This window comes from Blennius ocellaris, assembly GCF_963422515.1.
Source record: "Blennius ocellaris genome assembly, chromosome: 7".
Taxonomy (NCBI): domain Eukaryota; kingdom Metazoa; phylum Chordata; class Actinopteri; order Blenniiformes; family Blenniidae; genus Blennius; species Blennius ocellaris.
The window spans coordinates 29,695,427-29,722,258 of record NC_137656.1 but is presented as its reverse complement, the minus strand read 5'-3'; the positions used below and the strand labels follow the sequence as shown (position 1 = coordinate 29,722,258).

The following is a 26,832-nucleotide window of genomic DNA, read 5'->3' as shown; positions in this document are numbered from 1 at the left end:
TCAGCTGGTAGTTTAGTAATGTACTGACACATCTCGGCCCTCCTTAGTCTTTTATTGTGGGAATAGCAGCAGGTTTCAAGAGGAGCTTCTGAGGAAGTCCAGTTTCAAAGTACCGTAGTTCTGAAAGCTTCTTTGGTGAAGAGTCGCTCACAAACAAACATTGTTTGTGGAAAACAACAAGTCCAGCCACATTGGCCACTGGGCTTCTTCTTCCACAAGACAAATAGTGAGGAACCATACTGGTACCTGAAAACACATTTTGTCCAGTGGACATGAAGGTGAAAACACATTTTCTCCAGTGGACATGAAGGTGAAAACACATTTTCTCCAGTGGACATGATGGTGAAAACACATTTTCTCCAGTGGACATGAAGGTGAAAACACATTTTCTCCAGTGGACATGAAGGTGAAAACACATTTTCTCCAGTGGACATGAAGGTGAAAACACATTTTCTCCAGTGGACATGAAGGTGAAAACACATTTTCTCCAGTGGACATGATGGTGAAAACACATGTTCTCCAGTGGACCTGAAGGTGAAAACACATTTTCTCCAGTGGACATGAAGGTGAAAACACATTTTCTCCAGTGGACATGATGGTGAAAACACATTTTCTCCAGTGGACATGATGGTGAAAACACATTTTCTCCAGTGGACATGAAGGTGAAAACACATTTTCTCCAGTGGACATGAAGGTGAAAACACATTTTCTCCTGTGGACATGAAGGTGAAAACACATTTTCTCCAGTGGACATGAAGGTGAAAACACATTTTCTCCAGTGGACATGAAGGTGAAAACACATTTTCTCCAGTGGACATGAAGGTGAAAACACATTTTCTCCAGTGGACATGGAGGTGAAAACACATTTTCTCCAGTGGACATGAAGGTGAAAACACATTTTCTCCAGTGGACATGAAGGTGAAAACACATTTTCTCCAGTGGACATGGAGGTGAAAACACATTTTCTCCAGTGGACATGAAGGTGAAAACACATTTTCTCCTGTGGACATGAAGGTGAAAACACATTTTCTCCAGTGGACATGGAGGTGAAAACACATTTTCTCCAGTGGACATGAAGGTGAAAACACATTTTCTCCAGTGGACATGGAGGTGAAAACACATTTTCTCCAGTGGACATGAAGGTGAAAACACATTTTCTCCAGTGGACATGGAGGTGAAAACACATTTTCTCCAGTGGACATGAAGGTGAAAACACATTTTCTCCAGTGGACATGAAGGTGAAAACACATTTTCTCCAGTGGACATGAAGGTGAAAACACATTTTCTCCAGTGGACATGATGGTGAAAACACATTTTCTCCAGTGGACATGAAGGTGAAAACACATTTTCTCCAGTGGACATGAAGGTGAAAACACATTTTCTCCTGTGGACATGAAGGTGAAAACACATTTTCTCCAGTGGACATGAAGGTGAAAACACATTTTCTCCAGTGGACATGAAGGTGAAAACACATTTTCTCCAGTGGACCTGAAGGTGAAAACACATTTTCTCCAGTGGACATGAAGGTGAAAACACATTTTCTCCAGTGGACATGATGGTGAAAACACATTTTCTCCAGTGGACATGAAGGTGAAAACACATTTTCTCCAGTGGACATGAAGGTGAAAACACATTTTCTCCAGTGGACATGAAGGTGAAAACACATTTTCTCCAGTGGACATGGAGGTGAAAACACATTTTCTCCAGTGGACATGAAGGTGAAAACACATTTTCTCCAGTGGACATGAAGGTGAAAACACATTTTCTCCAGTGGACATGAAGGTGAAAACACATTTTCTCCAGTGGACATGAAGGTGAAAACAGATGTGGAACAACAAAAACAGCAGTTCAATGTGAAGCAGCAGAGACTGAGATGTGGGCGTGTCTTGTTTTGGTTTCTCCTCATGTCAATCTTCCTGGAGGCGGGGCTTCTCCAGCTCTGTGACGTCATCAAATAGAATCAAGGTGTTGAGCTCCCCCACCAGGTAGAACAGAGAAAGATCACTGTGAACTCAAGCTGGAGGGAATCAATGAAAAAACACTTTGGGGATTATATGAACCCCAAATAGCACTTTTATCATGTTTAAAGACCATACAACTCCATTTAGTAGAATATGGGACCTTTAAATTGTAATATGTGTAATATTATATTTATGTTTATGAACAGCCATATACAATAAACATATGAATATAGGCTACTTTGTGTGTTCAGCTATATGTGTGTATGTGTGTAAGTGGTCTGTAAGACTTTATTTTGTAATGATGTGTGTGAACCTGGTGATTCACGTAAACATCCAGTGGTGGTAAACAGGGAAATAATATGTCAGCCTTGTTCACTGTATTCTTCTCAAAAGCACCGCGTTCACTACGAGCAAAGTTTTCCAACTGACTTTACACCACCAGCCAAACTAAGAGCAAGTAGACGGTATAAAAACAAAACCGACAGAAGTGACCGACGAGACACGAGCTGTTTTCAGCTCTGTCTTGTCAAATGCACCGCGTACGTTATGAAACAAGTTCACCAAGTAACTTTAAATATCATACAAACCGAAATAGAGGCAAGTTGAAGAAAACCTTAGGTGCAGCTGTCACTCTCTGTGTGTGTGAGCCGCCTGCAGAGATGTGTGTGTGGAGGGGCGGGCTCTGTGTGTGACTGGCCAATCACAGAGCGTGAAGACAGTCAGTTAACAAATGAGGATTTTCCTTCAGCACAGCACGGATATTGACAAGTTTTACTCGTATCATGCTCGTATTCGTGAAAAATGCTTTATCCGTACCAGACACTCGTCTGAAACGAGTATCCGGCTCATCCCTACTCTGTAGCGTATTGTTCTCTGCTGCATGTCTGTGTAGTTTCATTACAAAAATAACTAGCAGTGCCAGCTCATGGCCCAGAATGCTAACGATGGTGGAATGGAAGTTATTATCAGAACGTTGCCGTTCTAATGTGAATCTTTCCTGAAACGAAAACGCAAATTAACTTGAAACATCATATCAAAGAGGCCTGAGGCCTTCCTCTTCTCTTTCTGCATGGCAGCTACATTTCCATTATTTCTTATGTTTTTTTATTGTATTATTGTATTATTGTATTATATATTTATGATGTTTTTTGTCCAACAACCACTGTCTCTCCTCAACCCATGTTCGCTTCATCTCTGATCCTTCTCTCTCAAATGAAGTGTACTGAACACTAATAGGGCATCTACTGTAATAAATATCTTGTATCGTTTTTGACCATATCATTTTTGGACGATGACCTCCACGTGCAGCATTTTAGGAGCTTGAAAACTGTTTTTTTTTGTTTTCTTCAAACGAGTTCCAGAGGGGCGTGGACTGCCACAGTGCAGCTTGGAGCCACACTGGTGGTGGTGATGCTGGGCACAAACAGTGGATTTCACCTTCTCTGCTCAAATCTGTTGGGGAACAAACAAGTGACCTTCAAGCCTCTATGCCACGACTGCTCAGGAAACTGTTCAATCATTTATGGCCTCAAAAGATCTTTCCCTCTTTCTCCAGTATTATATAAGACCCCAGCTGGACCATTACTACATTTTTAATGTAACGTTTTCCTTTTCTCTGGAGAAAAGAGGGAAAAACTTCCTAATTTTTGACAATGGGTGTAGATTAAATAGATCTGAACAGGTTTGACGCTTTTAGATATCCCGAATCTCTAAAATGTTGCGATAGGACAATTGTTTGAAAGAATACCTGGTAATTACTTGCTTTCATCAAAGTCTTGTGTTCAAGCAGGTTAAACAAAATCCTAACTGATAATAAAACTATTTCTCAAAGACTTGGCATGATCGGCAGTGTGAAAATATACTTACAAAAAAAGGAGAATAAATGGGAGATTTTACAGCAGTGCCACTGCAGAGTCTACAGAACTCATTTCAATGTCTTTTAACATTGTCTTTGATTTCTCCATTTATGAGTTATGATAGTTTTAAATTATTGCCACCAGAAGGAGAAGAAAATACATGTTGTTTCTTTGGTGTTACTGGCTGCAGCCTGATGCTGTGTGTGTGTGTGTGTGTGTGTGTGTGTGTGGGTGTGTGTGTGTGTGTGTGTGTGTGTGTGTGTGTGTGTGTGTGTGTGTGTGTGTGTGTGTGTGTGTGTGTGTGTGTGTGTGTGTGTGTGTGTGTGTGCGTGCATGTCAGTGCTCCCATAACCTAAGTGCTGTGACTGTGCTGCCAGTCCCGCTGTTCCTCTGGTTTATCATCCTCCTTCGGCCCTATAATGTTATAACAGCAGGTCTAATTCTATCATCAATCACTGCCTATAAAATGTACCACCAAACAAGTGCAGTGTTGTGCAGCTGCATGAAAACCGTGCACAGTGAAGATACTTCCCGGGCTGCTGTCCGGACTACATATTACATTTTAGTGCCTGACCACCAAAATATAAAAGGAGAAGTTTGATCTGTACCATGCTTTTTTCTTTAACAGGTTGAGCAGGAGAGCTCACTGGTCCAAAGAAAGATGTCTGACCTCGAGTCAGTTCTCCAGCAGAAGGACATTGAGTTGAAGGCATCAGAGACTCAGAGGACAATCCTGGAACAAGACCTGGCAACGTACATAACAGAATGCAGCGTGAGTGAATCTGCAGTTGAACAAAATTCATTATTGACTGCCTTTAGTTATCTTGTGCATCTTTACTTTTCATTTATTCACAAAATTCACAGTTGTGACACATCAATCCCCATATAGTTGTAACAATCAGGCACACTTTTTTAAATGGAAATACACTAGTGCCAAAAATAATTGCTCAGCTCTCCAAATCATCGATTTCAGGTGTTCCAATCACTTCCACAGCCACAGTGTGTAAAATCAAGCACCTCGGCATGCAGACTTCTACAAACATCAGGAAAAGAATGAGTCGCTCTCAGGATCTGAGTGAATTCCAACGTGGTGCAGTGATAAGATGCCGCCTGTGCAACAAGTCCAGCCGGGAAATGTCCTCACAATCAACTGTTAGTAGTACAATAACAAAGTGGGAGCGATTTGGAACAACAGTAACGTCAGTAAAAAATCACAGAGCGGGTTCAGCAGAGTATGAATCAGGCTTAATAAGTACTCGTATCGGTTCACGATACCACTTTCCTGTACACGTACCTCATACTTGTACACGCCTTTTAAAAAGTGGTTTCAGTGCATTGCATTACAGCCACTTTGTACGGCATTAAAAGATGATGGTAGGAGGAGGCAGAACCAGAGCGTGAGAACATCGATAGCTGAAGACAACACGAGGTTGTACATCTGTGCAACGAATAACCTGAGGACATTGGAAGCTATAAACTGGATATAAAACAGAATGTCATGCTTGGTTAAGTGCATGGTAATAGTCTACCATTACCAAATTTTTAAAAACCGTTGACAACAGCTGTTTAATTCCAACTGCTTTATTATGTATGCTTTAAAAAATATAATTCAAGTCTTCCTAAAACTCGGTCTTATAAACAGGTTACTCTCATAATCAGACCAATAAAGTGAGAACTTTATTTGGCAGCTTTTTATTCTGAACGTTGACTTGTGCAATATTTCTTGTTATGTGATAAAATTGTTTGTGTCCATAGTTTTTCGGAAGAGATGTTTCCTTTTGGTTTACAACATAATTTGCCAAATCTCAGTTGAATACCAAACAATTTAACAGCCATCAACATGGAATAGAACAGACAGGGAAAAAATAATCACGTTATTAATGCCGTCATTCCATTTATTGCATATAAATGGAATGCTCTTGTATGAGAGCGTGTTATTTTTAGCTAAGCATACCCAACGACTGAGTGAACATATGTGTGACTCTCTCAGAGTCTGAAGCGGAGTTTGGAACAGGCCCGTCTGGAAGTAACGCAGGAGGACGACAAGGCACTGCAGCTCCTCCACGACATCCGAGAGCAAAGCAACAAACTCCAGGAGATCAAGGAGCAGGTAGGACTCTGTTAGCAGTCAGTGGGAGAATGAGCCACAATATTAGGACATCATTCTCTTTTTCATCATGGCACCTGTTAGTGGGCTGAGTGTCTTTAGGGGATGTTTGCACAATTTCAAGTGAAAGCGCAAAACTTTCATTGCATTTTGGGGAGTCTGTTTACATGCAATGGTGGCAGGAGACACTGAAAACATAACTTTTTGAAAATGGTGATCAGCTGGAACTTTTGGAAAAGGCTGCGGCTCCATCACTGTGTCAACAGCGGAAACCCTGCTACTGCACATGTGCACCATGGCCGTGGTCAATAGATCTTCTGCACATGAGCAAGTAGATGTACAATAACAACAATGTGTGTGTACTCCCATTGTTAAAGGTATACAGGAGGAATTTTAGGAAAGAACCGCCCTCTCCACCGTTTGAAAAAAATGCGCATGCGCAACGCTCTACCTGCTCCCGAGACGGAACGCCTACTAAAACGCGTGCGAGAGACGTGACGAGCCCAGTTCTCCTCGTGCACGCTCTGTTTACAAGTCACAAGTCGGCATCGCTCACATAAGCTCACTTTACAAGAAGATTTGCACCAGAGGGGGTGAAACTGTGTAAAAATGTCCCAGAATAATGCGTCGGGTCGGCCACCGGCATGATGAGAACCGTGTGGAGTGAGCTGCACGCAGGGACGAGCACGTACGACGGGCTTACGTCATATATCACCAGAATGATTGACAATTGGGAGGACCAGTTATTTTGATGATCCACCCGGAAGAAGAAAATCCTCTACTATACCTTTAATGTTTATAGCGTATAGTTGTCTGTGCACGTGTCTGTGGTTTCATTACAAAAGCAAACAACAGCACCAAGTCGTGGCCAGACATGAAAACTCCATAGTTTTCAGTGTATCTGCTGTTGCCATGGAAACTGACATAATTCTCAGAATGTTGCTGTGTAAACGTGAAACTTTTCTGAAATGAAAATACAAAAAAGATGCTTTTCACTTGAAATTCTGTCAAGTAAACAGCACCTAAATGTCTCTGTTTGCTTTTTATGGGGTCAAACATCATCATCAAAAAGAAATAGGTCAAATAAAATAAATCAATCAATACAAATCCATTCCCTCGCACACAAACGTTATAGCTGCCTTGGAAACTGTTTACACATCATCGACATAACACAGAGTTTATATACAGAGAGTTTATATATATATATATATATATATATATATATATATATATATATATATATATATATATATATATATATATATATATATAAACTCTATATATATATATATACACACACACACATATGTGTGTGTGTGTGTGTATAATGATGTTTAACCATCTGCGAACTTGCCTTATTGTTTTGTTTAGTTTAGCGTTTTGTTTCTCTTGTTTCTCTTCACAAATCCTCCTTGTTCTGTTTGTTATTACATAAATGAAAATTTTATAAAATATAATTTGACTCAAAGAACACTTTCCTATCGCCTCTTGAGCAAATGTTTGCAACAAAGGTAAATATGTTGCATAATACATTAACCAGAAACATCAAAACAGACAAACAGAAGAGTATTTTCATAATAGCAGTCAGATGGAGCCGGTCAAGTCAGAGAGTGTGTGTGTGGGAGTGTTAATTAGACTGACACATGAAGCTGGACCCCCACCGTTCTTTGTGGAGGTACAGTTACAGTCCAATGCACAGATCATGTGGAGGAATGCCTCATGGTACATGCAACTCATTCTTTTTTTTAAGCCTTCACTGTCACTGCATGAAGATTAAACTATATAAATGTGCTATTGTGCATTATTGTGTGAAAAAAGACTGTTCAGCACTACGTTTTGGAGTACGACCAATCTGCAATCAACACTGTGTGTCGTGCCTCATCTTGGCTGGTGGTATTGTCATTTGTGGAAATTACATAATCCTCGGCGTGCCATACACAAGCAGTTAGAGACGCCCAATTCATTTTCTCAGGAGGCACAAATCCCACATCTGATCAGATTCATGTGTGAAAACAAACTGGAACAATGGACATGATCTTCTTTCTGATGTGATACCAAGTAAAACCACAGCAGCTATCGCTGATACTGGTACAAAAGCCTAAAATGTGACGGAAACTCAAAGCCTATATCTAGAGATGCAGCAATACCACTTCTTTAAAGTCTGTTTGTTAACCTTTAGCTACTTGCCGAGTACCAATACAATTACATGTTACTATAATAGCCGAACGAGAAGCAGTTATGTCAACCACCAAGGCTTAAATCGTGTAATCATATTTAACTTTGAGGAAAATACAGATGTCAGAGTGCACAAAAACCATTGGAAGTGCTGTACAAACAAGCAATTAAAGCGATGGATAAAAAATCTAGGCACTATTGTCACTGTGCAATTTATAAAAAATACAGTATTTTAAACTGGGATAGTCTCCACACATTTGCAGACTTAAAATTGATTTATAAAGTACTGCATACATTGGCTACTGATCCTCTGGCAGAGTTCATCAGCCAAAGAAACAACCTTGAACGTGTCACTTTAGGCTCTGGAGAGTCGTCTGTTACATTGGTGTGTGCAGGAGCACTTTTAGTAAGGCGGCCTGGTCAGTAAGGCGGCCTGGTCAGTAAGGCGGCCTGGTCAGTAAGGCGGCCTGGTCAGTAAGGCGGCCTGGTCAGTAAGGAGCACGAGTGCATGGTTAAACTGGTCACAACATACAAGGCCTTCACAAAACAATGGAAAGTGGCTTATCAACACATACAGCTGCCAAGACTAAAAGATAAGCCTGTTGTGATGTTTTGATGTTGTGATCAAATGTTATGTTGTGATGTTGTATTTTTTTTAATTGTATAGCAAGTGTTTGCATATGTATTTTACTGTTTGCCTGTTTTTATTGTAGATGTATTTTATTGTCATTTTACATCATGACCAGGGGGCGGCAGATGAAAACTAGCCTTCTGAGTAATTCTGGCTTCTTTTAACCATGTGTAATCATGTGTTTCATGAAATTACACTGTCCCCTTTTAAATAAAGAAAAAAATTTATAAAACAAAAGTCCTTCCAGATATGCTAACTACAATGTAAATATTAATGTTCTAAAATGAGTCGATCAAAAACCAGATGAACTTTGTTTTAGAAGTATTGATATTTTATATTTTGTACTGCCCATCATAAGCCTGTGAGATAGAGAGTAAAACCCCACCACCCTTTATTTATTTACCGAGGCGATAAATAAATACATTTTATATCTGGTATTTTACACAATTATTTGTATGGATGGGAGAGATACAATCTATTCACCCTGATAGTGATTAACTTCTCCAGCAGACCGCATAATCTAAATCAAATAAATGTGTCATGAAAATCAAGGCAAAGCAAAGCTGTCAACTCTCATGTCACATTTAAGTTTAAACTCACTGTACACAGTTTGTATAATGTCAAGTAGTGTTTTAATGGTGGAATAAAATATGTCTATGGTAACAGGTGATTAACAGACAATGGACATGTTTTTGGTAAGTGTTAGAAGGTGAAAGCTACCTGCAACAATTACAATGGAGTACATTTTATTTTGCAGCATTTTGTCATTAAATCTATCATATTCACTGTTACTAAAACTTTGGATTTTAAATTTCTGTCTCTTGATAGACATAATTATTTTTCTAATTAATGCTTCTTTATATGACTTTCTCCAAACTTGGTGGTTTTATATCATGTTGACATTTTCAACAGAGAACTTGTCCGCAGTCTGGGCCCTTCGATAAGGCAACATTTGCACTTTTACACACATTTTCAGAAAACTTGTAATGGTGACTGTCTTCACTTTAGTACTAGTTATCCGTACGGATAAAGTTAACACAGGGTTAGCGCATAGATTTTCCCAGTTTAAACACCCCATTTAACATTTACTTGTTTCCCAGAGAAAGCAATTCACATCACTTTTATACTGGAATCCTTATATAATCTATCATGTTGCATGTAAACTATCACAATGACATTGAGTGTTTGCTCGGTCAACTGTGTGAATGCTTCTAAAAACAGGAATACTGATACCATAGAAAGAAACAGTAGCGTTTTACAGTACACACAGCTCCTGGAATGTGATGAGTGTGCAGCACATCAAAGGATTTCTGTGAGCTCATGTATTTGTGCATGTGCAGCAGGGGCACGCCATGGCATCACCAGCTGAGAGACTTAGGCTGATATAAGACTGACAGATCAGGAGCGTGAAAAATCGTCCTCCCTGGCATTATGCACCAATTTCTCTTCTTTAAAAGGTAATAGAGAGGCAACCTGTTTTCCTCAGCCTACACGAGGGCTGGTAACCAAGCACCGAATACATTGTGCAACAGTTACCATGGTGACGAGAGCCATATACCTACAAGTGAAGAGAGCACTGATGCAGTGGGCAGGCTGTCGTGATGAGGTTCTGGGGCCTGAGCTCACACTGGTTGAGAAACTGAAATATCTGACCTGACCGTGGCTTCATGTAGGACCTAAAAAAAACCCAATAGTAATGCATGTTTGAGGTTTACACTACATCCTGTCTGAGGAAGTTTTGCAGGCCCAACCACACGTATTAAGGATCATTTAGCCTGTATGTATGCGTAAATGTAAATGTATGCTTTCATTTTAGATTATGTTCACATTATGGCCCAGGCACATCTGTGTGTCCACGTTGGAATGGACATTTTGCTCTACCTCCACCGGGGGGCAGCTCTGCGTCAACAGTTCCTGGCAATAACGTACTGTAATGTCTTCTCTTTGTCCCAAGAAGCATGCACTGATTGACATCCAACTTGTCATTTATTTCGTGTATAAAATGGTCACTGTCGGCCGTAACCACACCAGCAGAAATACAGAACACTGCAAAAACACATCCGTCATTCATCCTCTCCTCGCCTTCTCAGCATTCCCTGTTCCTTGCCCCTTCTCCCAGATGCCTGCTCATCCCATCACCGTGACAACCGCAACAACATATCCTGGTTTGGATGGACAGCTGACTGAGGGTGACCCCCAGGGCCGTAAATATGGGAGATGGTCTGGGAGGGTGTGTGTGTGTGTGTGTGTGTTCGATATATAAGTATGGGTTTCGTGAAGCGAACAAAGACTGAGAGAGTACACAGAGAAGAGGCTGCGTGCGCTCTTTGGCACATTCATGGGCGTGTCTTGTTTTGGTTTCTCCTCATGTCAATCTTCCTGGAGGCGGGGCTTCTCCAGCTCTGTGACGTCATCAAATAGAATCAAGGTGTTGAGTCCACCAGGTAGAACAGAGAAAGATCACTGTGAACTCAAGCTGGAGGGAATCAATGAAAAACACTTTGGGGATTATATGAACCCCAAATAGCACTTTTATCATGTTTAAAGACCAGAAAAGTCGATGTAGTATAATATGGGACCTTTAAAGTCATTTCACCTTCAATCTGAAAATCCTCATTAGCCTTGAACTCCTTCAAGGTTTAAGTTGAGTCTTTGTGTTAATGTCAGATTTGTTAACCGAAAAGACACAGTCCACCAAATACAACACTTTAAATTCAGTTTTGCTGTGAAATGATTCTTTTGTGAATGCCCTGCAAGTAGTGAGTGATTATTGTTTTGGAATGTATTTTTACCAAATCATCGATTTCACTCTCAAATGCAGAAACAGTAAAAACAGCTAATTCTAGCCCACCAACAAATCCACTATTTCCACCAACAAACCCACCAACTAACCCACCCACCATCCAACAAACTCACTAACCCACCACCTCACTGACCCACAACCAACCAACTAACCCACCCATCAACCAACCTACCAACCAACCCACCCACCCACACACACACCAACCAACCAACTAACCCCCTCACCCACCAACTAACCCCCTCACCCACCAACTAACCCCCTCAACCACCAACTAACCCCCTCAACCACCAACTAACCCCCTCACCCACCAACTAACCCCCTCACCCACCAACTAACCCCCTCAACCACCAACTAACCCCCTCACCCACCAACTAACCCCCTCACCCACCAACTAACCCACTCAACCACCAACTAACCCCCTCAACCACCAACTAACCCACGCGCCCACCAACTAACCCCCTCACCCACCAACTAACCCACTCACCCACCAACTAACCCACTCAACCACCAACTAACCCACTCAACCACCAACTAACCCCCTCAACCACCAACTAACCCACTCACCCACCAACTAACCCCCTCAACCACCAACTAACCCCCTCACCCACCAACTAACCCCCTCAACCACCAACTAACCCCCTCAACCACCAACTAACCCACTCACCCACCAACTAACCCCCTCACCCACCAACTAACCCCCTCACCCACCAACTAACCCCCTCACCCACCAACTAACCCACTCAACCACCAACTAACCCCCTCACCCACCAACTAACCCCCTCAACCACCAACTAACCCCCTCACCCACCAACTAACCCCCTCAACCACCAACTAACCCACTCACCCACCAACTAACCCCCTCAACCACCAACTAACCCCCTCAACCACCAACTAACCCCCTCACCCACCAACTAACCCACTCAACCACCAACTAACCCCCTCACCCACCAACTAACCCCCTCAACCACCAACTAACCCCCTCACCCACCAACTAACCCCCTCAACCACCAACTAACCCACTCACCCACCAACTAACCCCCTCAACCACCAACTAACCCCCTCAACCACCAACTAACCCCCTCAACCACCAACTAACCCACGCGCCCACCAACTGACCCACTCAACCACCAACTAACCCACTCACCCACCAACTAACCCCCTCAACCACCAACTAACCCACTCACCCACCAACTAACCCCCTCAACCACCAACTAACCCCCTCACCCACCAACTAACCCCCTCAACCACCAACTAACCCCCTCAACCACCAACTAACCCACGCGCCCACCAACTAACCCCCTCACCCACCAACTAACCCACTCACCCACCAACTAACCCACTCAACCACCAACTAACCCACTCAACCACCAACTAACCCCCTCAACCACCAACTAACCCACTCACCCACCAACTAACCCCCTCAACCACCAACTAACCCCCTCACCCACCAACTAACCCCCTCAACCACCAACTAACCCCCTCAACCACCAACTAACCCACGCGCCCACCAACTAACCCACTCAACCACCAACTAACCCCCTCAACCACCAACTAACCCACGCGCCCACCAACTAACCCCCTCACCCACCAACTAACCCACTCACCCACCAACTAACCCACTCAACCACCAACTAACCCACTCAACCACCAACTAACCCCCTCAACCACCAACTAACCCACTCACCCACCAACTAACCCCCTCAACCACCAACTAACCCCCTCACCCACCAACTAACCCCCTCAACCACCAACTAACCCCCTCAACCACCAACTAACCCACTCACCCACCAACTAACCCCCTCAACCACCAACTAACCCACGCGCCCACCAACTAACCCCCTCACCCACCAACTAACCCCCTCACCCACCAACTAACCCCCTCACCCACCAACTAACCCACTCAACCACCAACTAACCCCCTCACCCACCAACTAACCCCCTCAACCACCAACTAACCCCCTCACCCACCAACTAACCCCCTCAACCACCAACTAACCCACTCACCCACCAACTAACCCCCTCAACCACCAACTAACCCCCTCAACCACCAACTAACCCCCTCACCCACCAACTAACCCACTCAACCACCAACTAACCCCCTCACCCACCAACTAACCCCCTCAACCACCAACTAACCCCCTCACCCACCAACTAACCCCCTCAACCACCAACTAACCCCCTCAACCACCAACTAACCCCCTCAACCACCAACTAACCCCCTCAACCACCAACTAACCCACGCGCCCACCAACTGACCCACTCAACCACCAACTAACCCACTCACCCACCAACTAACCCACTCACCCACCAACTAACCCCCTCAACCACCAACTAACCCCCTCAACCACCAACTAACCCCCTCACCCACCAACTAACCCCCTCAACCACCAACTAACCCACTCACCCACCAACTAACCCCCTCAACCACCAACTAACCCACGCGCCCACCAACTAACCCCCTCAACCACCAACTAACCCCCCCAACCACCAACTAACCCACTCACCCACCAACTAACCCCCTCAACCACCAACTAACCCACTCAACCACCAACTAACCCACTCACCCACCAACTAACCCCCTCAACCACCAACTAACCCACTCACCCACCAACTAACCCCCTCACCCACCAACTAACCCCCTCAACCACCAACTAACCCCCTCACCCACCAACTAACCCCCTCAACCACCAACTAACCCACTCACCCACCAACTAACCCCCTCAACCACCAACTAACCCACGCGCCCACCAACTAACCCCCTCAACCACCAACTAACCCCCCCAACCACCAACTAACCCACTCACCCACCAACTAACCCCCTCAACCACCAACTAACCCACGCGCCCACCAACACACCCCCTCAACCACCAACTAACCCACTCACCCACCAACTAACCCACTCAACCACCAACTAACCCACTCACCCACCAACTAACCCCCTCAACCACCAACTAACCCACGCGCCCACCAACTAACCCCCTCAACCACCAACTAACCCACTCACCCACCAACTAACCCACTCACCCACCAACTAACCCACTCAACCACCAACTAACCCACTCAACCACCAACTAACCCCCTCAACCACCAACTAACCCACTCACCCACCAACTAACCCCCTCAACCACCAACTAACCCACGCGCCCACCAACTAACCCCCTCAACCACCAACTAACCCACTCACCCACCAACTAACCCCCTCAACCACCAACTAACCCACGCGCCCACCAACTAACCCCCTCAACCACCAACTAACCCACTCACCCACCAACTAACCCCCTCAACCACCAACTAACCCACGCGCCCACCAACTAACCCCCTCAACCACCAACTAACCCACTCACCCACCAACTGACCCACTCAAACCACCAACTAACCCCCTCAACCACCAACTAACCCCCTCAACCACCAACTAACCTCCTTAACCACCAACTAACCCCCTCACCCACCAACTAACCCCCTCAACCACCAACTAACCCACTCACCCACCAACTAACCCCCTCACCCACCAACTAACCCCCTCAACCACCAACTAACCCCCTCACCCACCAACTAACCCCCTCACCCACCAACTAACCCCCTCAACCACCAACTAACCCCCTCAACCACCAACTAACCCACTCACCCACCAACTAACCCCCTCAACCACCAACTAACCCACTCACCCACCAACTAACCCCCTCAACCACCAACTAACCCACTCAACCACCAACTAACCACTCACCCACCAACTAACCCCCACAACCACCAACTAACCCCCTCAACCACCAACTGACCCACTCACCCACCAACTAACCCCCTCAACCACCAACTAACCCCCTCACCCACCAACTAAACCCCTCAACCACCAACTAACCCCCTCACCCACCAACTAACCCCCTCAACCACCAACTAACCCACTCACCCACCAACTAACCCCCTCAACCACCAACTAACCCACTCACCCACCAACTAACCCACTCACCCACCAACTAACCCCCTCAACCACCAACTAACCCACTCACCCACCAACTAACCCCCTCAACCACCAACTAACCCACTCACCCACCAACTAACCCACTCACCCACCAACTAACCCCCTCAACCACCAACTAACCCCCTCAACCACCAACTAACCCACGCGCCCACCAACTAACCCCCTCAACCACCAACTAACCCATTCACCCACCAACTAACCCCCTCAACCACCAACTAACCCACTCACCCACCAACTAACCCCCTCACCCACAACTAACCCCCTCAACCACCAACTAACCCACTCACCCACCAACTAACCCACTCACCCACCAACTAACCCCCTCAACCACAAACTAACCCACTCACCCACCAACTAACCCCCTCAACCACCAACTAACCCACGCGCCCACCAACTAACCCCCTCACCCACCAACTAACCCACTCACCCACCAACTAACCCATTCACCCACCAACTAACCCCCTCAACCACCAACTAACCCACTCACCCACCAACTAACCCCCTCAACCACCAACTAACCCACGCGCCCACCAACTAACCCCCTCAACCACCAACTAACCCACTCACCCACCAACTAACCCCCTCAACCACCAACTAACCCACTCACCCACCAACTAACCCCCTCAACCACCAACTAACCCACTCACCCACCAACTAACCCACTCACCCACCAACTAACCCATTCACCCACCAACTAACCCCCTCAACCACCAACTAACCCACTCACCCACCAACTAACCCCCTCAACCACCAACTAACCCCCTCACCCACCAACTAACCCCCTCAACCACCAACTAACCCCCTCAACCACCAACTAACCCACTCACCCACCAACTAACCCCCTCAACCACCAACTAACCCACGCGCCCACCAACTAACCCCCTCACCCACCAACTAACCCCCTCACCCACCAACTAACCCCCTCACCCACCAACTAACCCACTCAACCACCAACTAACCCCCTCACCCACCAACTAACCCCCTCAACCACCAACTAACCCCCTCACCCACCAACTAACCCCCTCAACCACCAACTAACCCACTCACCCACCAACTAACCCCCTCAACCACCAACTAACCCCCTCAACCACCAACTAACCCCCTCACCCACCAACTAACCCACTCAACCACCAACTAACCCCCTCACCCACCAACTAACCCCCTCAACCACCAACTAACCCCCTCACCCACCAACTAACCCCCTCAACCACCAACTAACCCACTCACCCACCAACTAACCCCCTCAACCACCAACTAACCCCCTCAACCACCAACTAACCCCCTCAACCACCAACTAACCCACGCGCCCACCAACTGACCCACTCAACCACCAACTAACCCACTCACCCACCAACTAACCCCCTCAACCACCAACTAACCCACTCACCCACCAACTAACCCACTCACCCACCAACTAACCCCCTCAACCACCAACTAACCCCCTCAACCACCAACTAACCCCCTCACCCACCAACTAACCCCCTCACCCACCAACTAACCCCCTCAACCACCAACTAACCCCCTCACCCACCAACTAACCCCCTCACCCACCAACTAACCCACTCAACCACCAACTAACCCCCTCAACCACCAACTAACCCACGCGCCCACCAACTAACCCCCTCACCCACCAACTAACCCACTCACCCACCAACTAACCCACTCAACCACCAACTAACCCACTCAACCACCAACTAACCCCCTCAACCACCAACTAACCCACTCACCCACCAACTAACCCCCTCAACCACCAACTAACCCCCTCACCCACCAACTAACCCCCTCACCCACCAACTAACCCCCTCAACCACCAACTAACCCACTCACCCACCAACTAACCCCCTCAACCACCAACTAACCCACGCGCCCACCAACTAACCCCCTCACCCACCAACTAACCCCCTCACCCACCAACTAACCCCCTCACCCACCAACTAACCCACTCAACCACCAACTAACCCCCTCACCCACCAACTAACCCCCTCAACCACCAACTAACCCCCTCACCCACCAACTAACCCCCTCAACCACCAACTAACCCACTCACCCACCAACTAACCCCCTCAACCACCAACTAACCCCCTCAACCACCAACTAACCCCCTCACCCACCAACTAACCCACTCAACCACCAACTAACCCCCTCACCCACCAACTAACCCCCTCAACCACCAACTAACCCCCTCACCCACCAACTAACCCCCTCAACCACCAACTAACCCCCTCAACCACCAACTAACCCCCTCAACCACCAACTAACCCCCTCAACCACCAACTAACCCACGCGCCCACCAACTGACCCACTCAACCACCAACTAACCCACTCACCCACCAACTAACCCACTCACCCACCAACTAACCCCCTCAACCACCAACTAACCCCCTCAACCACCAACTAACCTCCTCACCCACCAACTAACCCCCTCAACCACCAACTAACCCACTCACCCACCAACTAACCCCCTCAACCACCAACTAACCCACGCGCCCACCAACTAACCCCCTCAACCACCAACTAACCCCCCCAACCACCAACTAACCCACTCACCCACCAACTAACCCCCTCAACCACCAACTAACCCCCTCAACCACCAACTAACCCACTCACCCACCAACTAACCCACTCACCCACCAACTAACCCACTCAACCACCAACTAACCCACTCACCCACCAACTAACCCCCTCAACCACCAACTAACCCACTCACCCACCAACTAACCCCCTCACCCACCAACTAACCCCCTCAACCACCAACTAACCCCCTCACCCACCAACTAACCCCCTCAACCACCAACTAACCCACTCACCCACCAACTAACCCCCTCAACCACCAACTAACCCACGCGCCCACCAACTAACCCCCTCAACCACCAACTAACCCCCCCAACCACCAACTAACCCACTCACCCACCAACTAACCCCCTCAACCACCAACTAACCCACGCGCCCACCAACACACCCCCTCAACCACCAACTAACCCACTCACCCACCAACTAACCCACTCAACCACCAACTAACCCACTCACCCACCAACTAACCCCCTCAACCACCAACTAACCCACGCGCCCACCAACTAACCCCCTCAACCACCAACTAACCCACTCACCCACCAACTAACCCACTCACCCACCAACTAACCCACTCAACCACCAACTAACCCACTCAACCACCAACTAACCCCCTCAACCACCAACTAACCCACTCACCCACCAACTAACCCCCTCAACCACCAACTAACCCACGCGCCCACCAACTAACCCCCTCAACCACCAACTAACCCACTCACCCACCAACTAACCCCCTCAACCACCAACTAACCCACGCGCCCACCAACTAACCCCCTCAACCACCAACTAACCCACTCACCCACCAACTAACCCCCTCAACCACCAACTAACCCACGCGCCCACCAACTAACCCCCTCAACCACCAACTAACCCACTCACCCACCAACTGACCCACTCAAACCACCAACTAACCCCCTCAACCACCAACTAACCCCCTCAACCACCAACTAACCTCCTTAACCACCAACTAACCCCCTCACCCACCAACTAACCCCCTCAACCACCAACTAACCCACTCACCCACCAACTAACCCCCTCACCCACCAACTAACCCCCTCAACCACCAACTAACCCCCTCACCCACCAACTAACCCCCTCAACCACCAACTAACCCCCTCAACCACCAACTAACCCACTCACCCACCAACTAACCCCCTCAACCACCAACTAACCCACTCACCCACCAACTAACCCCCTCAACCACCAACTAACCCACTCAACCACCAACTAACCACTCACCCACCAACTAACCCCCACAACCACCAACTAACCCCCTCAACCACCAACTGACCCACTCACCCACCAACTAACCCCCTCAACCACCAACTAACCCCCTCACCCACCAACTAAACCCCTCAACCACCAACTAACCCCCTCACCCACCAACTAACCCCCTCAACCACCAACTAACCCACTCACCCACCAACTAACCCCCTCAACCACCAACTAACCCACTCACCCACCAACTAACCCACTCACCCACCAACTAACCCCCTCAACCACCAACTAACCCACTCACCCACCAACTAACCCCCTCAACCACCAACTAACCCACTCACCCACCAACTAACCCACTCACCCACCAACTAACCCCCTCAACCACCAACTAACCCCCTCAACCACCAACTAACCCACGCGCCCACCAACTAACCCCCTCAACCACCAACTAACCCATTCACCCACCAACTAACCCCCTCAACCACCAACTAACCCACTCACCCACCAACTAACCCCCTCACCCACCAACTAACCCCCTCAACCACCAACTAACCCACTCACCCACCAACTAACCCACTCACCCACCAACTAACCCCCTCAACCACAAACTAACCCACTCACCCACCAACTAACCCCCTCAACCACCAACTAACCCACGCGCCCACCAACTAACCCCCTCACCCACCAACTAACCCACTCACCCACCAACTAACCCATTCACCCACCAACTAACCCCCTCAACCACCAACTAACCCACTCACCCACCAACTAACCCCCTCAACCACCAACTAACCCACGCGCCCACCAACTAACCCCCTCAACCACCAACTAACCCACTCACCCACCAACTAACCCCCTCAACCACCAACTAACCCACTCACCCACCAACTAACCCCCTCAACCACCAACTAACCCACTCACCCACCAACTAACCCACTCACCCACCAACTAACCCATTCACCCACCAACTAACCCCCTCAACCACCAACTAACCCACTCACCCACCAACTAACCCCCTCACCCACCAACTAACCCCCTCACCCACCAACTAACCCCCTCAACCACCAACTAACCCACACACCCACCAACTAACCCACTCACCCACCAACTAACCCCCTCAACCACCAACTAACCCCCTCAACCACCAACTAACCCACTCACCCACCAACAAACCCCCTCAACCACCAACTAACCCACGCGTCCACCAACTAACCCCCTCAACCACCAACTAACCCACTCACCCACCAACTAACCCCCTCAACCACCAACTAACCCACTCAACCACCAACTAACCCACTCACCCACCAAACTAACCCCCACAACCACCAACTAACCCCCTCAACCACCAACTAACCCCCTCACCCACCAACTAACCCCCTCAACCACCAACTAACCCACTCAACCACCAACTAACCCACTCACCCACCAACTAACCCCCTCAATCACCAACTAACCCACTCAACCACCAACTAACCCCCTCACCCACCAACTAACCCCCTCAACCACCAACTAACCCACGCGCCCACCAACTAACCCACTCACCCACCAACTAACCCCCTCAACCACTAACTAACCCACTCACCCACCAACTAACCCCCTCAACCACCAACTAACCCACTCACCCACCAACTAACCCCCTCAACCACCAACTAACCCCCTCACCCACCAACTAACCCACGCGCCCACCAACTAACCCCCTCACCCACCAACTAACCCCCTCAACCACCAACTAACCCCCTCGCCCACCAACTAACCCCCTCACCCACCTACTGACCCCCTCAACCACCAACTAACCCACTCACCCACCAACTAACCCCCTCACCCACCAACTAACCCCCTCACCCACCAACTAACCCCCTCAACCACCAACTAACCCACTCACCCACCAACTAACCCCCTCAACCACCAACTAACCCCCTCAACCACCAACTAACCCACTCACCCACCAACTAACCCCCTCACCCACCAACTAACCCACTCACCCACCAACTAACCCACTCACCCACCAACTAACCCCCTAAACCACCAACTAACCCCCTCACCCACCAACTAACCCACTCACCCACCAACTAACCCCTTCAACCACCAACTAACCCCCTCAACCACCAACTAGCCCACTCACCCACCAACTAACCCCCTCAACCACCAACTAACCCACGCGCCCACCAACTAACCCCCTCAACCACCAACTAACCCACTCACCCACCAACTAACCCCCTCAACCACCAACTAACCCACTCAACCACCAACTAACCCACTCACCCACCAAACTAACCCCCACAACCACCAACTAACCCCCTCAACCACCAACTAACCCACTCACCCACCAACTAACCCACTCACCCACCAACTAACCCACTCACCCACCAAACTAACCCCCACAACCACCAACTAACCCCCTCAACCACCAACTAACCCCCTCACCCACCAACTAACCCCCTCAACCACCAACTAACCCACTCACCCACCAACTAACCCCCTCAACCACCAACTAACCCACTCAACCACCAACTAACCCACTCACCCACCAACTAACCCACGCGCCCACCAACTAACCCCCTCAACCACCAACTAACCCCCTCAACCACCAACTAACCCACTCACCCACCAACTAACCCCCTTAACCACCAACTAACCCACGCGCCCACCAACTAACCCCCTCAACCACCAACTAACCCCCTCACCCACCAACTAACCCACACACCCACCAACTAACCCCCTCAACCACCAACTAACCCACTCACCCACCAACTAACCCCCTCAACCACCAACTAACCCACGCGCCCACCAACTGACCCCCTTAACCACCAACTAACCCACGCGCCCACCAACTAACCCCCTCAACCACCAACTAACCCCCTCACCCACCAACTAACCCACACACCCACCAACTAACCCCCTCAACCACCAACTAACCCACTCACCCACCAACTAACCCCCTCAACCACCAACTAACCCACGCGCCCACCAACTGACCCACTCAACCACCAACTAACCCCCTCAACCACCAACTAACCCACTCACCCACCAACTAGCCCCCTCACCCACCAACTAACCCCCTCACCCACCAACTAACCCCCTCAACCACCAACTAACCCACTCACCCACCAACTAACCCCCTCAACCACCAACTAACCCCCTCACCCACCAATTAACCCACGCGCCCACCAACTAACCCCCTCACCCACCAACTAACCCCCTCAACCACCAACTAACCCACTCACCCACCAACTAACCCCCTCAACCACCAACTAACCCACTCACCCACCAACTAACCCACTCACCCACCAACTAACCCCCTCAACCACCAACTGACCCACTCACCCACCAACTAACCCCCTCACCCACCAACTAACCCCCTCAACCACCAACTAACCCACGCGCCCACCAACTAACCCACTCACCCACCAACTAACCCCCTCAACCACCAACTAACCCACTCACCCACCAACTAACCCCCTCAACCACCAACTAACCCACTCACCCACCAACTAACCCCCTCAACCACCAACTAACCCCCTCACCCACCAACTAACCCACGCGCCCACCAACTAACCCCCTCACCCACCAACTAACCCCCTCAACCACCAACTATCCCCCTCACCCACCAACTAACCCCCTCACCCACCAACTAACCGCCTCAACCACCAACTAACCCACTCAACCACCAACTAACCCACTCACCCACCAAACTAACCCCCACAACCACCAACTAACCCCCTCAACCACCAACTAACCCACTCACCCACCAACTAACCCACTCACCCACCAACTAAACCACTCACCCACCAACTAACCCCCACAACCACCAACTAACCCCCTCAACCACCAACTAACCCACTCAACCACCAACTAACCCCCTCACCCACCAACTAACCCCCTCAACCACCAACTAACCCACGCGCCCACCAACTAACCCACTCACCCACCAACTAACCCCCTCAACCACCAACTAACCCACTCACCCACCAACTAACCCCCTCAACCACCAACTAACCCACTCACCCACCAACTAACCCCCTCAACCACCAACTAACCCCCTCACCCACCAACTAACCCACGCGCCCACCAACTAACCCCCTCACCCACCAACTAACCCCCTCAACCACCAACTAACCCACTCACCCACCAACTAACCCCCTCAACCACCAACTAACCCACTCACCCACCAACTAACCCCCTCACCCACCAACTAACCCCCTCACCCACCAACTAACCCCCTCAACCACCAACTAACCCACGCGCCCACCAACTAACCCACTCACCCACCAACTAACCCCCTCAACCACCAACTAACCCACTCACCCACCAACTAACCCCCTCAACCACCAACTAACCCACTCACCCACCAACTAACCCCCTCAACCACCAACTAACCCCCTCACCCACCAACTAACCCACGCGCCCACCAACTAACCCCCTCACCCACCAACTAACCCCCTCAACCACCAACTATCCCCCTCACCCACCAACTAACCCCCTCACCCACAAACTAACCCCCTCAACCACCAACTAACCCACTCACCCACCAACTAACCCCCTCACCCACCAACTAGCCCCCTCACCCACCAACTAACCCCCTCAACCACCAACTAACCCACTCACCCACCAACTAACCCCCTCAACCACCAACTAACCCCCTCAACCACCAACTAACCCACTCACCCACCAACTAACCCCCTCACCCACCAACTAACCCACTCGTCCACCAACTAACCCACTCACCCACCAACTAACCCCCTCAACCACCAACTAACCCCCTCACCCACCAACTAACCCACTCACCCACCAACTAACCCCCTCAACCACCAACTAACCCCCTCAACCACCAACTAGCCCACTCACCCACCAACTAACCCCCTCAACCACCAACTAACCCACGCGCCCACCAACTAACCCCCTCAACCACCAACTAACCCACTCACCCACCAACTAACCCCCTCAACCACCAACTAACCCACTCAACCACCAACTAACCCCCACAACCACCAACTAACCCCCTTAACCACCAACTAACCCACGCGCCCACCAACTAACCCCCTCAACCACCAACTAACCCCCTCACCCACCAACTAACCCACACACCCACCAACTAACCCCCTCAACCACCAACTAACCCACGCGCCCACCAACTAACCCCCTCAACCACCAACTAACCCACTCACCCACCAACTAACCCCCTCAACCACCAACTAACCCCCTCAACCACCAACTAACCCACGCGCCCACCAACTGACCCACTCACCCACCAACTAACCCCCTCAACCACCAACTAACCCACTCACCCACCAACTAACCCCCTCAACCACCAACTAACCCACTCACCCACCAACTAACCCCCTCACCCACCAACTAACCCCCTCAACCACCAACTAACCCACTCACCCACCAACTAACCCCCTCAACCACCAACTAACCCACTCACCCACCAACTAACCCCCTCAACCACCAACTAACCCCCTCAACCACCAACTAACCCACTCACCCACCAACTAACCCCCTCAACCACCAACTAACCCACTCAACCACCAACTAACCCACTCACCCACCAACTAACCCCCACAACCACCAACTAACCCCCTCAACCACCAACTAACCCACTCACCCACCAACTAACCCCCTCAACCACCAACTAACCCACTCAACCACCAACTAACCCACTCATCCACCAACTAACCCCCTCAACCACCAACTAACCCACTCACCCACCAACTAACCCCCTCACCCACCAACTAACCCCCTCAACCACCAACTAACCCACTCACCCACCAACTAACCCCCTCAACCACCAACTAACCCCCTCACCCACCAACTAACCCCCTCAACCACCAACTAACCCACTCACCCACCAACTAACCCCCTCAACCACCAACTAACCCCCTCACCCACCAACTAACCCCCTCAACCACCAACTAACCCCCACAACCACCAACTAACCCCCTCAACCACCAACTAACCCACTCACCCACCAACTAACCCCCTCAACCACCAACTAACCCCCTCAACCACCAACTAGCCCACTCACCCACCAACTAACCCCCTCAACCACCAACTAACCCACGCGCCCACCAACTAACCCCCTCAACCACCAACTAACCCACTCACCCACCAACTAACCCACTCAACCACCAACTAACCCCCTCACCCACCAACTAACCCCCTCAACCACCAACTAACCCACTCACCCACCAACTAACCCCCTCAACCACCAACTAACCCCCTCACCCACCAACTAACCCACTCACCCACCAACTAACCAACCACCTGAAAACATTTCATTTTGAATTTCTAAAACTACAGCAGTGTTTCAACATTACCACCTGGTGTAGTTTGTGTATTTTGAAAAACATAAGAAAGAGAACATAGCAGATGTCATAATCTGTAAATTCATGTACTTTGTTATATTTGTCATGTTTTCCTGCTGTTATTTAAATGCAGTGGTGTGCAGTCAGGGGCAACAGGGCTAGCACTGCGAGCCCTATACATTTTTTTTTTTTTTTTTAATAATTAAAAAAGTGATTCTTAAATCGGTGTCTGGGATCAATTAGTGACTTTAACAACTTTATCCAGAAGAAGACTGGTTACATTTTGTGGAGCTGTGGCGGTGGGCTGCTGGCCTGCTGGCCCTGACCGAAACACCACCGCAAGCTACTGTTTAAATGTAACTTGATCCAAGAAAATATGTATTTTAATTTAGCAGGATAATATCATTAATAAAGGTAATATATTTAATGCTGAATTCAGACTAAATTGGTCAGATTTAAACTGCAATGTTATTGGGTTGTAATTTACAGACTCAGTTCTACACCCAACGGTTAATAGTTTCCCTGTGTTGCTGTCATACACAGCAGATGATACTGTGAATAATGACTGCAAGCCACTCTAAGAAAGACTAGATTTGAAGGTCTTAGTCTCTCATAGGTATTGGATGTGAAAGCTGCAGTATAAATTGACATTTTTGAGAGCTGTGACCTACTTCACACATGAGTATCTGTTTTGAATGTCATTTTTGCTCCCTCAAAAGTGTTTTCAGCTCGAGTATATGATCGACGATGGCCGAATTAATTCCTCTTGCCACATATGAGCCCAAGACAGATAATCTTCTCTGACTTGTTCTCTGTGATAAAATAGTGCAATGCAAGGCCGAAATCCACAGTGAAACCTGGATGTCTCACTGAGTGATATTACAAATTACTGAGTCATTTTTTTCACCAAACTATTCAGAGGATTTGAGATCATTTTCTACTATGATCAACTTCAGTGTACTACACTTTCCTGTAACCAACCCAGTAAGTTCTTGGAACATATGCAATGTAGGTGAAAGGCATTGTGGGTAAATGAAGCACCACCCCAGCAGGAAGCTGTTATAATGTACTTCTTAAACAGTTGACATCAGAGAGTACTGCAGTCTCTACAGTGGAGTGCCTCTCTCCTGCAAACATTTTAAGAGGCATTTCTTTAAACTTGTTTGCTTAAAATGGCAGTAATTGGAAAAAAGGGAAAGCTTTTACTACAATGAGCAGTGACTCAATAAAAA

General features: G+C 48.4%; 1 protein-coding gene across 1 annotated transcript in view; it reads left to right on the top strand.

Moving 5' to 3' along the window:
- Window positions 1–26,832, top strand: part of citb (citron rho-interacting serine/threonine kinase b) — a gene marked incomplete at both ends in the record, with an annotated part of 183,710 nt that overhangs the window by 19,342 nt on the left and 137,536 nt on the right. The window contains 2 exons of the mRNA XM_080499233.1: window positions 4,446–4,589; window positions 5,808–5,927. Of these exons, the coding sequence (XP_080355359.1) occupies window positions 4,446–4,589; window positions 5,808–5,927 (264 nt within the window). The remainder of the gene's footprint in view (window positions 1–4,445; window positions 4,590–5,807; window positions 5,928–26,832) is intronic.